At 42.1% G+C, this 13,051-nt stretch overlaps 1 protein-coding gene across 7 annotated transcripts in view; it reads right to left on the bottom strand.

Moving 5' to 3' along the window:
• The window catches only part of LOC129862896 (membrane-associated guanylate kinase, WW and PDZ domain-containing protein 2-like), a 362,503-nt gene that overhangs the window by 33,222 nt on the left and 316,230 nt on the right, over positions 1 to 13,051 (bottom strand). For 6 of the 7 annotated variants that reach the window (XM_055934980.1, XM_055934975.1, XM_055934978.1 and 3 more), the window contains one exon: positions 134 to 326. In XM_055934980.1, the coding sequence (XP_055790955.1) occupies positions 134 to 326 (193 nt within the window). The remainder of the gene's footprint in view (positions 1 to 133; positions 327 to 13,051) is intronic. The other variant, XM_055934977.1, reaches the window with a different exon arrangement.

Raw genomic sequence — 13,051 nt, 5'->3', positions numbered from 1 at the left:
AAGGAAAATACTAAAGTGCAGAAACGGGAAGAGTGGCTTTGCTGGCATGTATTAAAAAAGTGAGTTTTCCCCACCAAGATTTACATTTACATGCTAAAATCGCCACTGCGTTATACCATGAAACAATACTCACGCCTACTCTCATAAATGGCCCTGGACTTCTCATAGAGGTCGTATGGGTCGGGCTTGTTGAGGTCGAAGCCCTCTGTAGAGTCGGGGACCGAGGTGCTGTGCTGTGGCTGGGTAGGGAAGGGCATGCCTGTGGGAAGCACTGGGACTGACAGGCTGGTCTGGGGACTACCATGGGGGTCCCACTGCTCTGGTAGCTGAATGCACACCAGCAGAAAGAGAGAAAGGGATGGGAAGGAAGAGAGCAAGAGAGAGAAAGGTGAGGGAGCAGGGAAATTAAAGTGAGAAATATATGATTTATGAATTACATTTATTTAATACAGTCAGGTTTACTTAATTGTTTATACATTTGCATCTTAAAGCTGAAATGCAGTATACACACTACTCAAATCAATAGGGGATTCAATTCATAGTTGTTTTTCATTCATGACTACATGGAACTCTATCCACATCAAGTAACTGACGCAAGCAGTAAAATTAGATAAAAAAAACAGATAAAAAAACTACTTTTGGAACAGCGGGGACTGCGAAGCAACACAAACATTAGCACAGACACACGCATACACACACATACGATAACATACGCACTAATCATACAAACCCCTTGGAAAATCCCCTGGAAGCAGAGGGGAGGCTATCCCTCCATGCCCCACATAACAGAGCGCCGCTCTTGCCCTAGTTCACCTTAGCTGAAGAAGCTCCTTCGTACACCTTCAGACTAGTCTCAAGTGCCTACATGTCCTGCCCATCCCTGACCATCACAGAAACGTCATCTGCATATGCCTGTCAACTGCTATGCCTGTCAACACACTCCCTGCGGTCTCCTACCTAGCAGGCTCAAAAAAGTCTCAATGGCTAGTGTATATAACTGCCCCGATAGAGAGCATCCTTGTCTAATGCCCCACCTCACCCAGACTGGCCTACTGAGCCCCCCTCCCACCTTGACCATACATGACACCCCAGCATACCCAGCATACAACAGCTTCACACAGGCCAAAACCATTTCCTCAAACCCAAACACAGACATCACATTAAACAGACACTCATGCTCCACTCCATCAAAAGCCTTCTCTTGGTTAAAAGAGACCCGTCCAAAGTTCACATTAGAAACTCTCGACAAGTCCAACATGTCCCTGATTAACCTGTCTAGGATCAGCGTGGCGCTAGCGGCACCCCCCCCCCCCCCCACTGAAAAACCAGTGCCGCGAAATTCAAAAAAAATATTTTTTTAAAATATTTAACTTTCACACATTAAAGTCCAATACAGCTAATGAAAGACACAGATCTTATGAATCCAGTCAACATTTCCGATTTTTAAAATGTTTTACAGGGAAGACACAATATGTAAAGATGTACATCTATTACCTAAAAACACATTAGCATAATCCACCATCTTTTATTTGTCCACCAACACCAGTAGCCATCACCAATTCGGCTAAACTAAGATATTTATAGCCCCTAACCAACAAAAAAACTCATTAGATGACAGTCTGATAACATATTTATGGTATGGGATAGGTTTTGTTAGAAAAAAGTGCATATTTCAGGTATATGGCATAGTTTACAATTGCACCCACCATCACAAATGGACTAGAATAATTACAATGAGCAACGTGTTTACCTAACTACTAATCATCAAACATTTCGTAAAAATACACAGCATACACGAATCGAAAGACACAGATCCTGTGAATACAGACAATATTTCAGATTTTCTAAGTGTCTTACAGCGAAAACACAATAAATCGTTATATTAGCATAGCACATAGCACATAGCAGCCCAGCATTGATTCTAGCCAAAGTGGGCGATAACGTCAACATCGCCAAAAATATATTAATTTTTTCACTAACCTTCTCAGAATTCTTCAGATGACACTCCTGTAACATCATATTACACAATCCATATAGAGTTTGATCGAAAATGTTTATATTTAGCCACCAAAATCATGGTTAGACAATGTGAAATGTAGACAAGCTGGTAAAGAAAATGTCCTTGCGCCACTTAGACAGTGATCTACTCTTATACATAAATACTCATAAACGTGACTAAAAAATATAGGGTGGACAGGGATTGATAGACAATTTAATTCTTAATACAATTGCGTTATTACATTTTTTAATTTATCCTTACTTTTCAATACAGTTTGCGCCAAGCGAAGCTACGTCAAAAAACATGGCGTCCTAAGCCACTAAAATGTTTCGACAGAAACACGATTTATCATAATAAAAATGTCCTACCTTGAGCTGTTCTTCCATCAGTATCTTGGGCAAAGGATCCTTTCTTGGGAGAAATCGTCTTTTGGTGGAAAGCTGTCCTCTTGCCATGTGGAAAAGTCAACTGCGTTCGGGATGAACTGAAAAGCGTGCCCAACTTTTCACATCGTTGCAAAAATAAATGTCCCAAAATCGCACTAAACGGATATAAATTGCTATAAAACGCTTTAAATTAACTACCTTATGATGTTTTTAACTCCTATAACGAGTGAAAAGATGACCGGAGAAATATAACAGGCTAAACTAACGCTTGGAACAGGTGCGCGCCGGTGTCCACTTTGCTCATGACGCAGCTCCCAAAGAATGACTAGCTTCAGGGTTTTTTCATTTGTAGGGCCTGTGAACGTGCAATCGACCCCGTTGGAATCGTCATCACGTAAAGGCATCCAGGGGAAGACGTAAGAAGTGTCCGTATAGTCATAGCAACGACAGTGCCCTTTTAAATGACTTCAGAAGAGTGGCCAACATTTCTCAAATCTGACTCCATGTCAGGGAAATTGCTGTAGAATGGGCTCTGTTCCACTTAGAGACAAAATTTCAACTCCTATAGAAACTATAGACTGTTTTCTATCCAATAATAATAATAATATGCATATTGTACGATCAAGGATTTTGTGGGAAGCCGTTTAAAAAATTAGCCACATTAGCATAAGTAGTCTAAACAGCGCCCCCATCCCCAACAGGTTAAGAACAAGCTGTCCATGATGGAGCATCCTGGGATACAATATGTATGGTCCCTGTGTACTACAGAGTCCAGATGGAACATCAGCCTGTTAGAGACGACCTTGGCAATAATCTTGTAGTTTGCACAAAGCAATGACACAGGCCTCCAGCTCCTAAATTCACACAAGTTCCCTTTCTTGTGTAGGAGAGTCAAATCCGTACGACGACAGCTCATCGGCAACTCTCCTATTCCAATGCACTCACGCAACATACAAAAGAAGTCCAGTGCAATTATTCCACAGAATTTTTTTATAAAACTCCACTGGGAGTCCATCCACCCCCGGTGCACGGCCGGGGGACATCTGGATTACGGCCTCTGCCAGTTAATGGGAGAACAGGGGAATGTCAAGATCACCCTCTGTGCCAGAGAGAGCTTAGGGAGGTCTGCAAACAAAACCTGAGCACAAACAGGATCAAACATTCTGCCCTATACAATTCAGTATAAAACTCCACAGTCCGCTCCCGCATCTCCCCCACCACAGAGGTCACCCGCACATCCGACAGCCGTAGACAATGCACACCCTTGGCTTCACCGCTCTGTCTTTCCAAACCAAGGAGGAGGAGCTGGGAGCATCCATCTCCTTGAGCATGGAGAATTAGCTCTTACAAGTGATCCATTCGCTTTAACCTGGAAAATGTATGTATGTTGTATGTTTTCATACAACATGAAAAAAAAAAAAAAGTAGGTGGAACATAATTGGAAAACATGTGATGTGGTTCCATTCACTGGCTTAATAATTAATTAAAAGTAGGTGGAACATAATTGGAAAACGTGATGTGGTTCCATTCACTGGCTTAAAAATTTATATGGTGCTCCATTCGCTTTAACCTGCCAAGGTCCCTACGTAATTCAGCTAAATTAGCATGGAGGCCTACATTGCCTTACCCCACCAGCTCTACCTCCACCACACTTATACTACGCTCGAGTTCCCCCAATATTCTCGTAACCTCTGAGGGTGAGAGAGCTGTATACCACCATTGACTCTGAGACTCATACTCCTCTCTTCACTGCCCCCACTTTCCTAAAAAGTCTGGAAACATGAGCAAAAAGTGGTATCTTGAAAGAGCATTACATTAAACATCCAATATGATGCATGCCGAGGCCTTGGTGAAATAGACAGCAGAGCCATGTTTATGTGGTTATACAAAAAACCTACCGGGAGAATGGTATAGCCCAACACCCTATTGCTCTGATTCCTGGACATGTAAAACTGATCGAGTCGGGCTGCACTCACCCTAGACCCAAAGACCTTCACCCATGTATACTGCCTTGTGTTGGGATGTCTTGTTCTCCAAACATTCACTAGTTCAAACTGATTAATGATGTCCCTTAACACCTCCACTGAGCCTGAATGAGGCTCCTCCCCATTTCTGTATTTTGTCAAATCCATCGTTCAGTTCCAGTTCCCACCGACCACCAGCGTCTCTTTAGGCGCTACCTGTGAGAGTTCCTGTCTAAGACACCCAAACAGAAACCCACTTCACTGTGTTTGGTTCATACACATACAAATTTATAAGGACAAACCTCCTGTTGTTAATTTCTGCTTTAAAACTTCTTATGGATAGGGGGCAGCATTTTCACGTTTGGATGAAAAGCGTGCCCAGAGTAAACTGCCTCCTACTCAGTCCCAGATGCTAATATATGCGTATTATTAGTAGTATTGGATAGAAAACACTCTGACGTTTCTAAAACTGTTTGAAAATGATGTCTGTGAGTATAACAGAACTCATATGGCAGGCAAAAACCTGAGAAAAAATCCAACCAGGAAGTGGGAAATCTGAGGTTTGTAGTTTTTCAACTCATCCCCTATTGAATATACAGTGGGATATGGGTCATCTTGCACTTCCTAAGGCTTCCAATATATGTCAACAGTCTTTAGAACGTTGTTGCAGGCTTCCACTGTGAAGGGGGGCTGAATGAGAGGGGAATGAGTCAGAGGTCTGCCAGCAGCCACGGGCTGGTCATGCGCGGTCGTGAGAAAGTTACCTCTCGTCCCATTGCTTTTCTACAGACAAATTAATTCTCCGGTTGGGACATTATTGAACATTTATGATAAAATCATCCTAAAGATTGATTCTATACATCGTATGATTTGTTTCTACGACCAGTAATATAACTTTTTGGATTTTTTTGTCCGTCATTTCCGCTGGACTTGCCCGCGCCTCGTGAGTTTCGATTTGTTTACTAAACGCCCTAACAAAAGGAGGAATTTGGACATAAATTATGGACTTTATGGAACAAATCAAACATTTATTGTGGAACTGGGATTCCTGGGAGTGCATTCTGACGAAGATCATCAAAGGTAAGTGAATATTTATAATCCTATTTCTGACTTATGTTGACTTCAACATGGCGGATATCTTCTTGGGTTGAGAATGTCTCTGAGCGCCGTACTCAGATTATTGCATGGTTTGCTTTTTCCGTAAAGTTTTTTTGAAATGTGACACAGCGGTTGCATTAAGGAGAAGTATATCTTTAAATCTGTGAATAACACTTGTATCTTTTATACATTTTTATTATGAGTATTTCTGTGATTTGATGTGGCTCTGTGCAAATTCACGGGATGTTTTGGAGGCAAAGCCAAATGTAAACTGAGGTTTTTGGATATAAATATGAACTTGATCGAACAAAACATACATGTATTGTGTATCATGTTGTCCCGGGAATGTCATCTGATGAAGAATATCAAAGGTTGGTGATTAATGTGATCAATATTTCTGCTTTTTGTGACTCCTCTCTTTGCTTGGAAAATCGCTGTATGCTTTCTGTGACTAGTTGCTGACCTAACATAATGGTATGTTCTGCTTTTGCTGAAAAGCTTCTTTGAAATCGGACACTGTGGTTGGATTAACGAGAATTTTATCTTTAAAATGGTGCCAAATACTTGTATGTTTGAGAAAATTGAATTATGAGATTTCTGTTGATTGAATTTGGCGGCCCGCTAGCGGAACCCCAGTCCTAGACAGGTTAACCTGTTGGGGATGGGGGCGCTGTTTAGACTATTTATGCTAATTGGGTAATTTTTGAAACGGCTTCCCACAAAATCCTTGATCGTACAATATGCATATTATTATTATTATTGGATAGAAAACAGTCTATAGTTTCTATAGGAGTTGAAATTTTGTCTCTAAGTGGAACAGAGCCCATTCTACAGCAATTTCCCTGACATGGATTCAGATTTCAGAAATGTTGGCCACTGTTCTGAAGTCAGTTAAAACGGCACTGATATTGCTATGACTATAGGGACACTTCTTACGTCTTCCCCTGGATTCCTTTACGTGATGACGATTCCAATGGGGTCGATTGCGCGTTCACAGGCCCTACAAATGAAAAAACCCTGAAGCTAGTCATTCTTTTGGAGCTGCGTCATGCGCCTAGAGGACACCGGCCCGCTCCTGTTCCAAGCATTAGTGAAGGGGGTAATATTACTCGGGTCATGTTTCTACTCGTTATGGGAGTTAAAAACATCATAAGGTAGTTAATTTAAAGCGTTTTATAGCAATTTATATCCGTTTAGTGCGATTTTGGGACATTTATTTTTGCAACGATGTGAATAGTTGGGCACGCTTTTCAGTTCATCCCGAACGCAGTAGGCATTTCCACATGGCAAGAGGACAGCTTTCCACCAAAAGACGATTCCTCCCAAGAAAGGATCCTTTGCCCAAGATACTGATGGAAGAACAGCTCAAGGTAGGACATTTTTATTATGATAAATCGTGTTTCTGTCGAAACATTTTAGTGGCTTAGGACGCCATGTTTTTTGACGTAGCTTCGCTTGGCGCAAACTGTATTGAAAAGTAAGGATAAATTAAAAAATGTAATTCCGCAATTGTATTAAGAATTAAATTGTCTATCAATCCCTGTCCACCCTATATTTTTTAGTCACGTTTATGAGTATTTATGTATAAGAGTAGATCACTGTCTAAGTGGCGCAAGGACATTTTCTGACCAACTGAGCTACATTTCACATTGTCTAACCATGATTTTGGGGGCTAAATATAAACATTTTCGATCAAACTGTATATGCATGTTGTAATGTGATGTTACAGGAGTGTCATCGGAAGAATTCTGAGAAGGTTAGTGAAAAAATTAATATCTTTTGGCGATGTTGACTTTTATCGCTCACTTTGGCTAGAATCAATGCTGGGCTGCTATGTGCTATGTGCTATGCTAATATAACGATTTATTGTGTTTTCGCTGTAAGACACTTAGAAAATCTGAAATATTGTCTGTATTCACAGGATCTGTGTCTTTCGATTCGTGTATGCTGTGTATTTTTACGAAATGTTTGATGATTAGTAAGTAGGTAAACACGTTGCTCTAAGTAGTTTTTCTATTCCATTTGTGACGGTGGGTGCAATTGTAACCTATGCCATCTACCTGAAATATGCACTTTTTTCTAACAAAACCTATCCCATACCATAAATATGTTATCAGACTGTCATCTAATGAGTTTTTTTGTTGGTTAGGGGCTATAAATATCTTAGTTTAGCCGAATTGGTGATGGCTACTGGTGTTGGTGGACAAATAAAAGATGGTGGATTATGCTAATGTGTTTTTAGGTAATAGATGTACATCTTTACATATTGTGTCTTCCCTGTAAAACATTTTAAAAATCGGAAATGTTGACTGGATTCACAAGATCTGTGTCTTTCATTAGCTGTATTGGACTTTAATGTGTGAAAGTTAAATATTTTAAAAAAATATTTTTTTTGAATTTCGCGGCACTGGTTTTTCAGTGGGGGGGGGGGGTGTGCCGCTAGCGCCACGCTGATCCTAGACAGGTTAACTCACAGATATAATTCAAACGGTTTTAGAAACTAGAGAGTGTTTTCTATCCAATAGTAATAATAATATGCATATTGTACGAGCAAGAATTGAGTACGAGGCCGTTTAAATTGGGCACGATTTTCCCCCAAAGTGAAAACAGCGCCCTCTGTCCTCAACAGGTTAAAAATCAGAAATATTGGCTGGATTCACAAGATGTTTGTCTTTAATTTGCTGTACACCATCGATTTTTCAGAAATGTTTTATGATGAGTATTTAGGTATTTGACGTTGGTGTCTGTAATTACTATGGCTGCTTCGGTGCTATTTCTGACGGTAGCTGTGATGGTAGCTGCAATGTAAAACTGATTTATGCCTCAAATATGCACATTTTTCGAACAAAACATAGATTTATTGTATAACATGTTATAAGACTGTCATCTGATGAAGTTGTTTCTTGGTTAGTTTGGTTGGTTCTTGGTTAGTTAGGTTGGCTTTGTGCATGCTACCTGTGCTGTGAAAAATGTCTGTCCTTTTTTGAATTTGGTGGTGAGCTAACATAAATATATGTAGTGTTTTCGCTGTAAAACATTTTAAAAATCGGACATGTTTACTGGATTCACAAGATGTGTATCTTTCATTTGCTGTATTGTAATGTAATGTCTGTATTGGACTTGTTAATGTGTGAAAGTTAAATATTTCTCAAAAATATCTTTTGAATTTCGCGCTCTGCCTTTTCAGTGGAATGTGGGAGGAGTTCCGCTAGAGGAACCCCGGTGCCAGACAGGTTAAGAACCAGTGTATCTTTCATTTGCTGTACAACACGTATTTTTTAGTAAAGTTTATGATGAGTTCTTTGATTAGATTAATTGACTGTCCAAAATATCTCCGGAGATTTTGGTGAATTGTTGCTACGTATTCACAATGTATAACCACGATTTGCAGCTCTAAATATGCACATTTTCGAACAAAACATAAATGTATTGTATAACATGATGTTATAAGACTGTCATCTGATGAAGTTGTCCAAAGTTTAGTGATTCATTTTATATCTATTGCTGGTTTTTGCGAAAGCTATGTTTGCGGTGGATAAATTGCGTTGTTTGTTTGGCTATTGTGATGAGCTAATATAATTCTATATTGTGTTTTCGCTGTAAAACACTTAAAAAATAGGAAATATTGGCTGGATTCACAAGATGTTTATCTTTCATTTGCTGTATACCATGTATTTTTCATAAATGTGAGACGGTAGCATCCCACCTCTTCAACAGCCAGTGAAACTGCAGGGCTCCAAATTCAAAACAACAGAAATCCCATAATTAAAATTCCTCAAACATACATGTATTTTACACCATTTTAAAGATACACTTGTTGTAAATCCAGCCACAGTGTCCAATTTCAAAAAGGCTTTACGACGAAAGCAAACCAAACGATTATGTTAGGTAAGAGCCTATTCACAGAATTACACAGCCATTTTTCCAGCCAAAGAGAGGAGTCACAAAAATCAGAAATATAGATAAAATGAATCACTAACCTTTGATGATCTTCATCAGATGACACTCATAGGACTTCATGTTACACAATACATGTATGTTTTGTTCGGTAAAGTTCATATTTATATCCCAAAAACTGAGTTTACATTGGCGTCTTACGTTCAGAAGTCACAAAACATCCTTTGATTTTGCAGAGAGCCACATCAATTTACAGGAATACTCATAATAAACATTGCTAAAAGATACAACTGTTATGCATGGCATTTTAGATGCACTTCTCCATAATGCAACCGCTGTGTCAGATTTCAAAAAAGCTTTTACAAAAAAGCAAACCATGCAATAATCTGAGTCGGCGCTCAGAGCCCAATCAAGACACAAATATATCCACCATATTATGCAGTCAACAGAAGTCAGAAGTAACATTATAAACATTCACTTACCTTTAATGATCTTCATCAGAATGCACTCCCAGGAATCCCAGTTCCACAATAAATGTTTGTTTGTTTGATAATGTCCATCATTTACGTCCAAATTCCTCCTTGTTGTTCTAGCGTTCAGTACACTTTCCAAACTCATGACGTGCGGGCAGGTCCAGCGGAAGGTGCGAACGAAAAGTTAAAAAAGTTATATTACAGTCCGTAAAAACATGACAAACGAAGTATTGAATCAATCTTTAGGATGTTTTTAACATAATTCTTCAATAATGTTCCAACCGGAGTATTCCATTGTCTTCAGAAGTGCGATGGAACAGAGCTCGCTCTCCCGTGAACTTGCATGGTCAGGGCATTTTTAGGCCATGATAGACCTGACTCATTCCTCTCTCATTCGGCCCCACTTCACAGTAGAAGCATCAGACAAGGTTCTAACGACTGTTGACATCTAGTGGAAGCATTACCAATATCCCACAACATTACCAATATCACACTGTATCTTCAATAGGAGCTGAGTTGAAAATCGACCAACCTCAGATTTCCCACTTCCTGTTTGGATTTTATCTCAGGTTTTTGCCTGCCATATGAGTTCTGTTATACTCACAGAGATCATTCAAACAGTTTTAGAAACGTCAGTTTTGTAATATGCATAATCTAGCTTTTATGGCTTTGTAGCAGGCCATTTACTCTGGGCACGTTTTTCATCCGGACGTGAAAATACTGCCCCCTACCCCAAAGAAGTTAAGATCAAATTCATGTTTCTATTACAACTTACGAACAGTGGGTTAACTGCCTTGTTCTAGGGCAGGACAACAGATTTGTACCTGGTCGGCTCGTGGATTTGAACTTGCAACCTTTCGGTTTCTAGTACAACGCTCTAACCACTAGGCTACGCTGCCACCCTTATCAGACCTGACAGGGCTTGCAAACCATTACAGACTACAAAGGGAAGCACAGCCGAGAGTTAAACTACTTCTATGCTCGCTTCGAGGCAAATGGCACTGAAACATGCATGAGAGCACCAGATGTTCCGGATGACTGTGTGATGTGAGTAGGACCTTTCAACAGGTCAACATTCACAAGGCCGCAGGGACAGACGGATTACCAGGAAGTGTACTGCGAGCATGCGCTGACCAACTGGCAAGTGTCTTCAATGACATTTTCAACCTCTCCTTGTCCGAGTCTGTAATACCAACATGTTTTCAGCAGACCACCATAATGCCTGTGCCCTAGAACGCCAATGTAACCTGCCTAAATGACTACCGACCCGTAGCACTCTCGTCTGTAGTCATGAAGTGCTTTGAAAGCCTGGTCATGGCTCACATCAACACCATTATCCCATTATCCCATTATCCCACCATAGTGTCCTCAAAGCTCATCACTAAGCTAAGGATCCTGGGACTAAACACCTCCCTCTGCAACTGGATCCTGGACTTCCTGATGGGCCACCCCCAGGTGGTGAGAGTGGGTAGCAACACATCTGCCACGCTGATCCTCAACACTGAGCTCCCAGGTGTGCGTGCTCAGTCCCCTCCTGTACTCCCTGTTCAACCATGACTGCATGGCCTTGCCAACAACTCCAACATCATCATTAAGTTTGCAGATGACACAACAGCGGTAGGCCTGATCACCGACAATGACAAGACAGCCTGTAGGGAGGAGGTCAGAGACCTGGCCGGGTCGTTCCAGAATAACAACCTATCCCTCAACGTAAACAATACTAAGGAGATGATTGTGGACTACAGGAAAAGGGGGACCGAGCACGCCCCCATTGTTATCAAAAGGGCTGTAGTGGAGCAGGTTAACTTCTTCTGGCTGCAAGCCCGACGTCGGTACACCTCCATTTCCGCTCGGCTACCCAGGGCTCCGGGCAGCCGAGCGGAAATGGAGGAAAACTCGCCTCCCTGCGGACCTGGCATCCTTTCACTCCCTCCTCTCTACATTTTCCTCTTCTGTCTCTGCTGCTAAAGCCACTTTCTACCACTCTAAATTCCAAGCATCTGCCTCTAACCCTTGGAAGCTCTTAGCCACCTTCTCCCTCCTGAATCCTCCCCCCCCCCCCCCCTCCTCCCTCTCTGCAGATGACTTCGTCAACCATTTTGAAAAGAAGGTCGACGACATCCGATCCTCGTTTGCTAAGTCAAACGACACCGCTGGTTCTGCTCACACTGCCCTACCCTGTGCTCTGACCTCTTTCTCCCCTCTCTCTCCAGATGAAATCTTGCGTCTTGTGACGGCCGGCCGCCCAACAACCTGCCCGCTTGACCCTATCCCCTCCTCTCTTCTCCAGACCATTTCCGGAGACCTTCTCCCTTACCTCACCTCGCTCATCAACTCATTCTTGACCGCTGGCTACGTCCCTTCCGTCTTCAAGAGAGCGAGAGTTACACCCCTTCTGAAAAAACCTACACTCGATCCCTCCGATGTCAACAACGACAGACCAGTATCCCTTCTTTCTTTTCTCTCCAAAACTCTTGAACGTGCCGTCCTTGGCCAGCTCTCCCGCTATCTCTCTCAGAATGACCTTCTTGATCCAAATCAGTCAGGTTTCAAGACTATTCATTCAACTGAAACTGCTCTTCTCTGTGTCACGGAGGCGCTCCGCACTGCTAAAGCTAACTCTCTCTCCTCTGCTCTCATCCTTCTAGACCTATCGGCTGCCTTTGATACTGTGAACCATCAGATCCTCCTCTCCACCCTCTCCGAGGTTGAGCATCTCCGGCGCGGACCACGCTTGGATTGCGTCCTACCTGACAGGTCGCTCCTACTAGGTGGCGTGGCAAGAATCTGTCTCCTCACCACGTGCTCTCACCATTGGTGTCCCCCAGGGCTCTGTTCTAGGCCCTCTCCTATTCTCGCTATACACCAAGTCACTTGGCTCTGTCATAACCTCACATGGTCTCTCCTATCATTGCTATGCAGACGACACACAATTAATCTTCTCCTTTCCCCCTTCTGATAACCAGGTGGCGAATCGCATCTCTGCATGTCTGGCAGACATATCAGTGTGGATGACGGATCACCACCTCAAGCTGAACCTCGGCAAGACGGAGCTGCTCTTCCTCCCGGGGAAGGACTACCCGTTCCATGATCTCGCCATCACGGTTGACAACTCCATTGTGTCCTCCTCCCAGAGCGCTAAGAACCTTGGCGTGATCTGGACAACACCCTGTCGTTCTCAACTAACATCAAGGCGGTGGCCCGTTCCTGTAGGTTCATGCTCTACAACATCCG

The sequence above is a fragment of the Salvelinus fontinalis genome, chromosome 9 (assembly GCF_029448725.1).
Source record: "Salvelinus fontinalis isolate EN_2023a chromosome 9, ASM2944872v1, whole genome shotgun sequence".
Lineage (NCBI taxonomy): Eukaryota > Metazoa > Chordata > Actinopteri > Salmoniformes > Salmonidae > Salvelinus > Salvelinus fontinalis.
The sequence above is the reverse complement of the archived record's forward strand: the minus strand, read 5'-3'. Positions and strand labels throughout refer to the sequence as shown.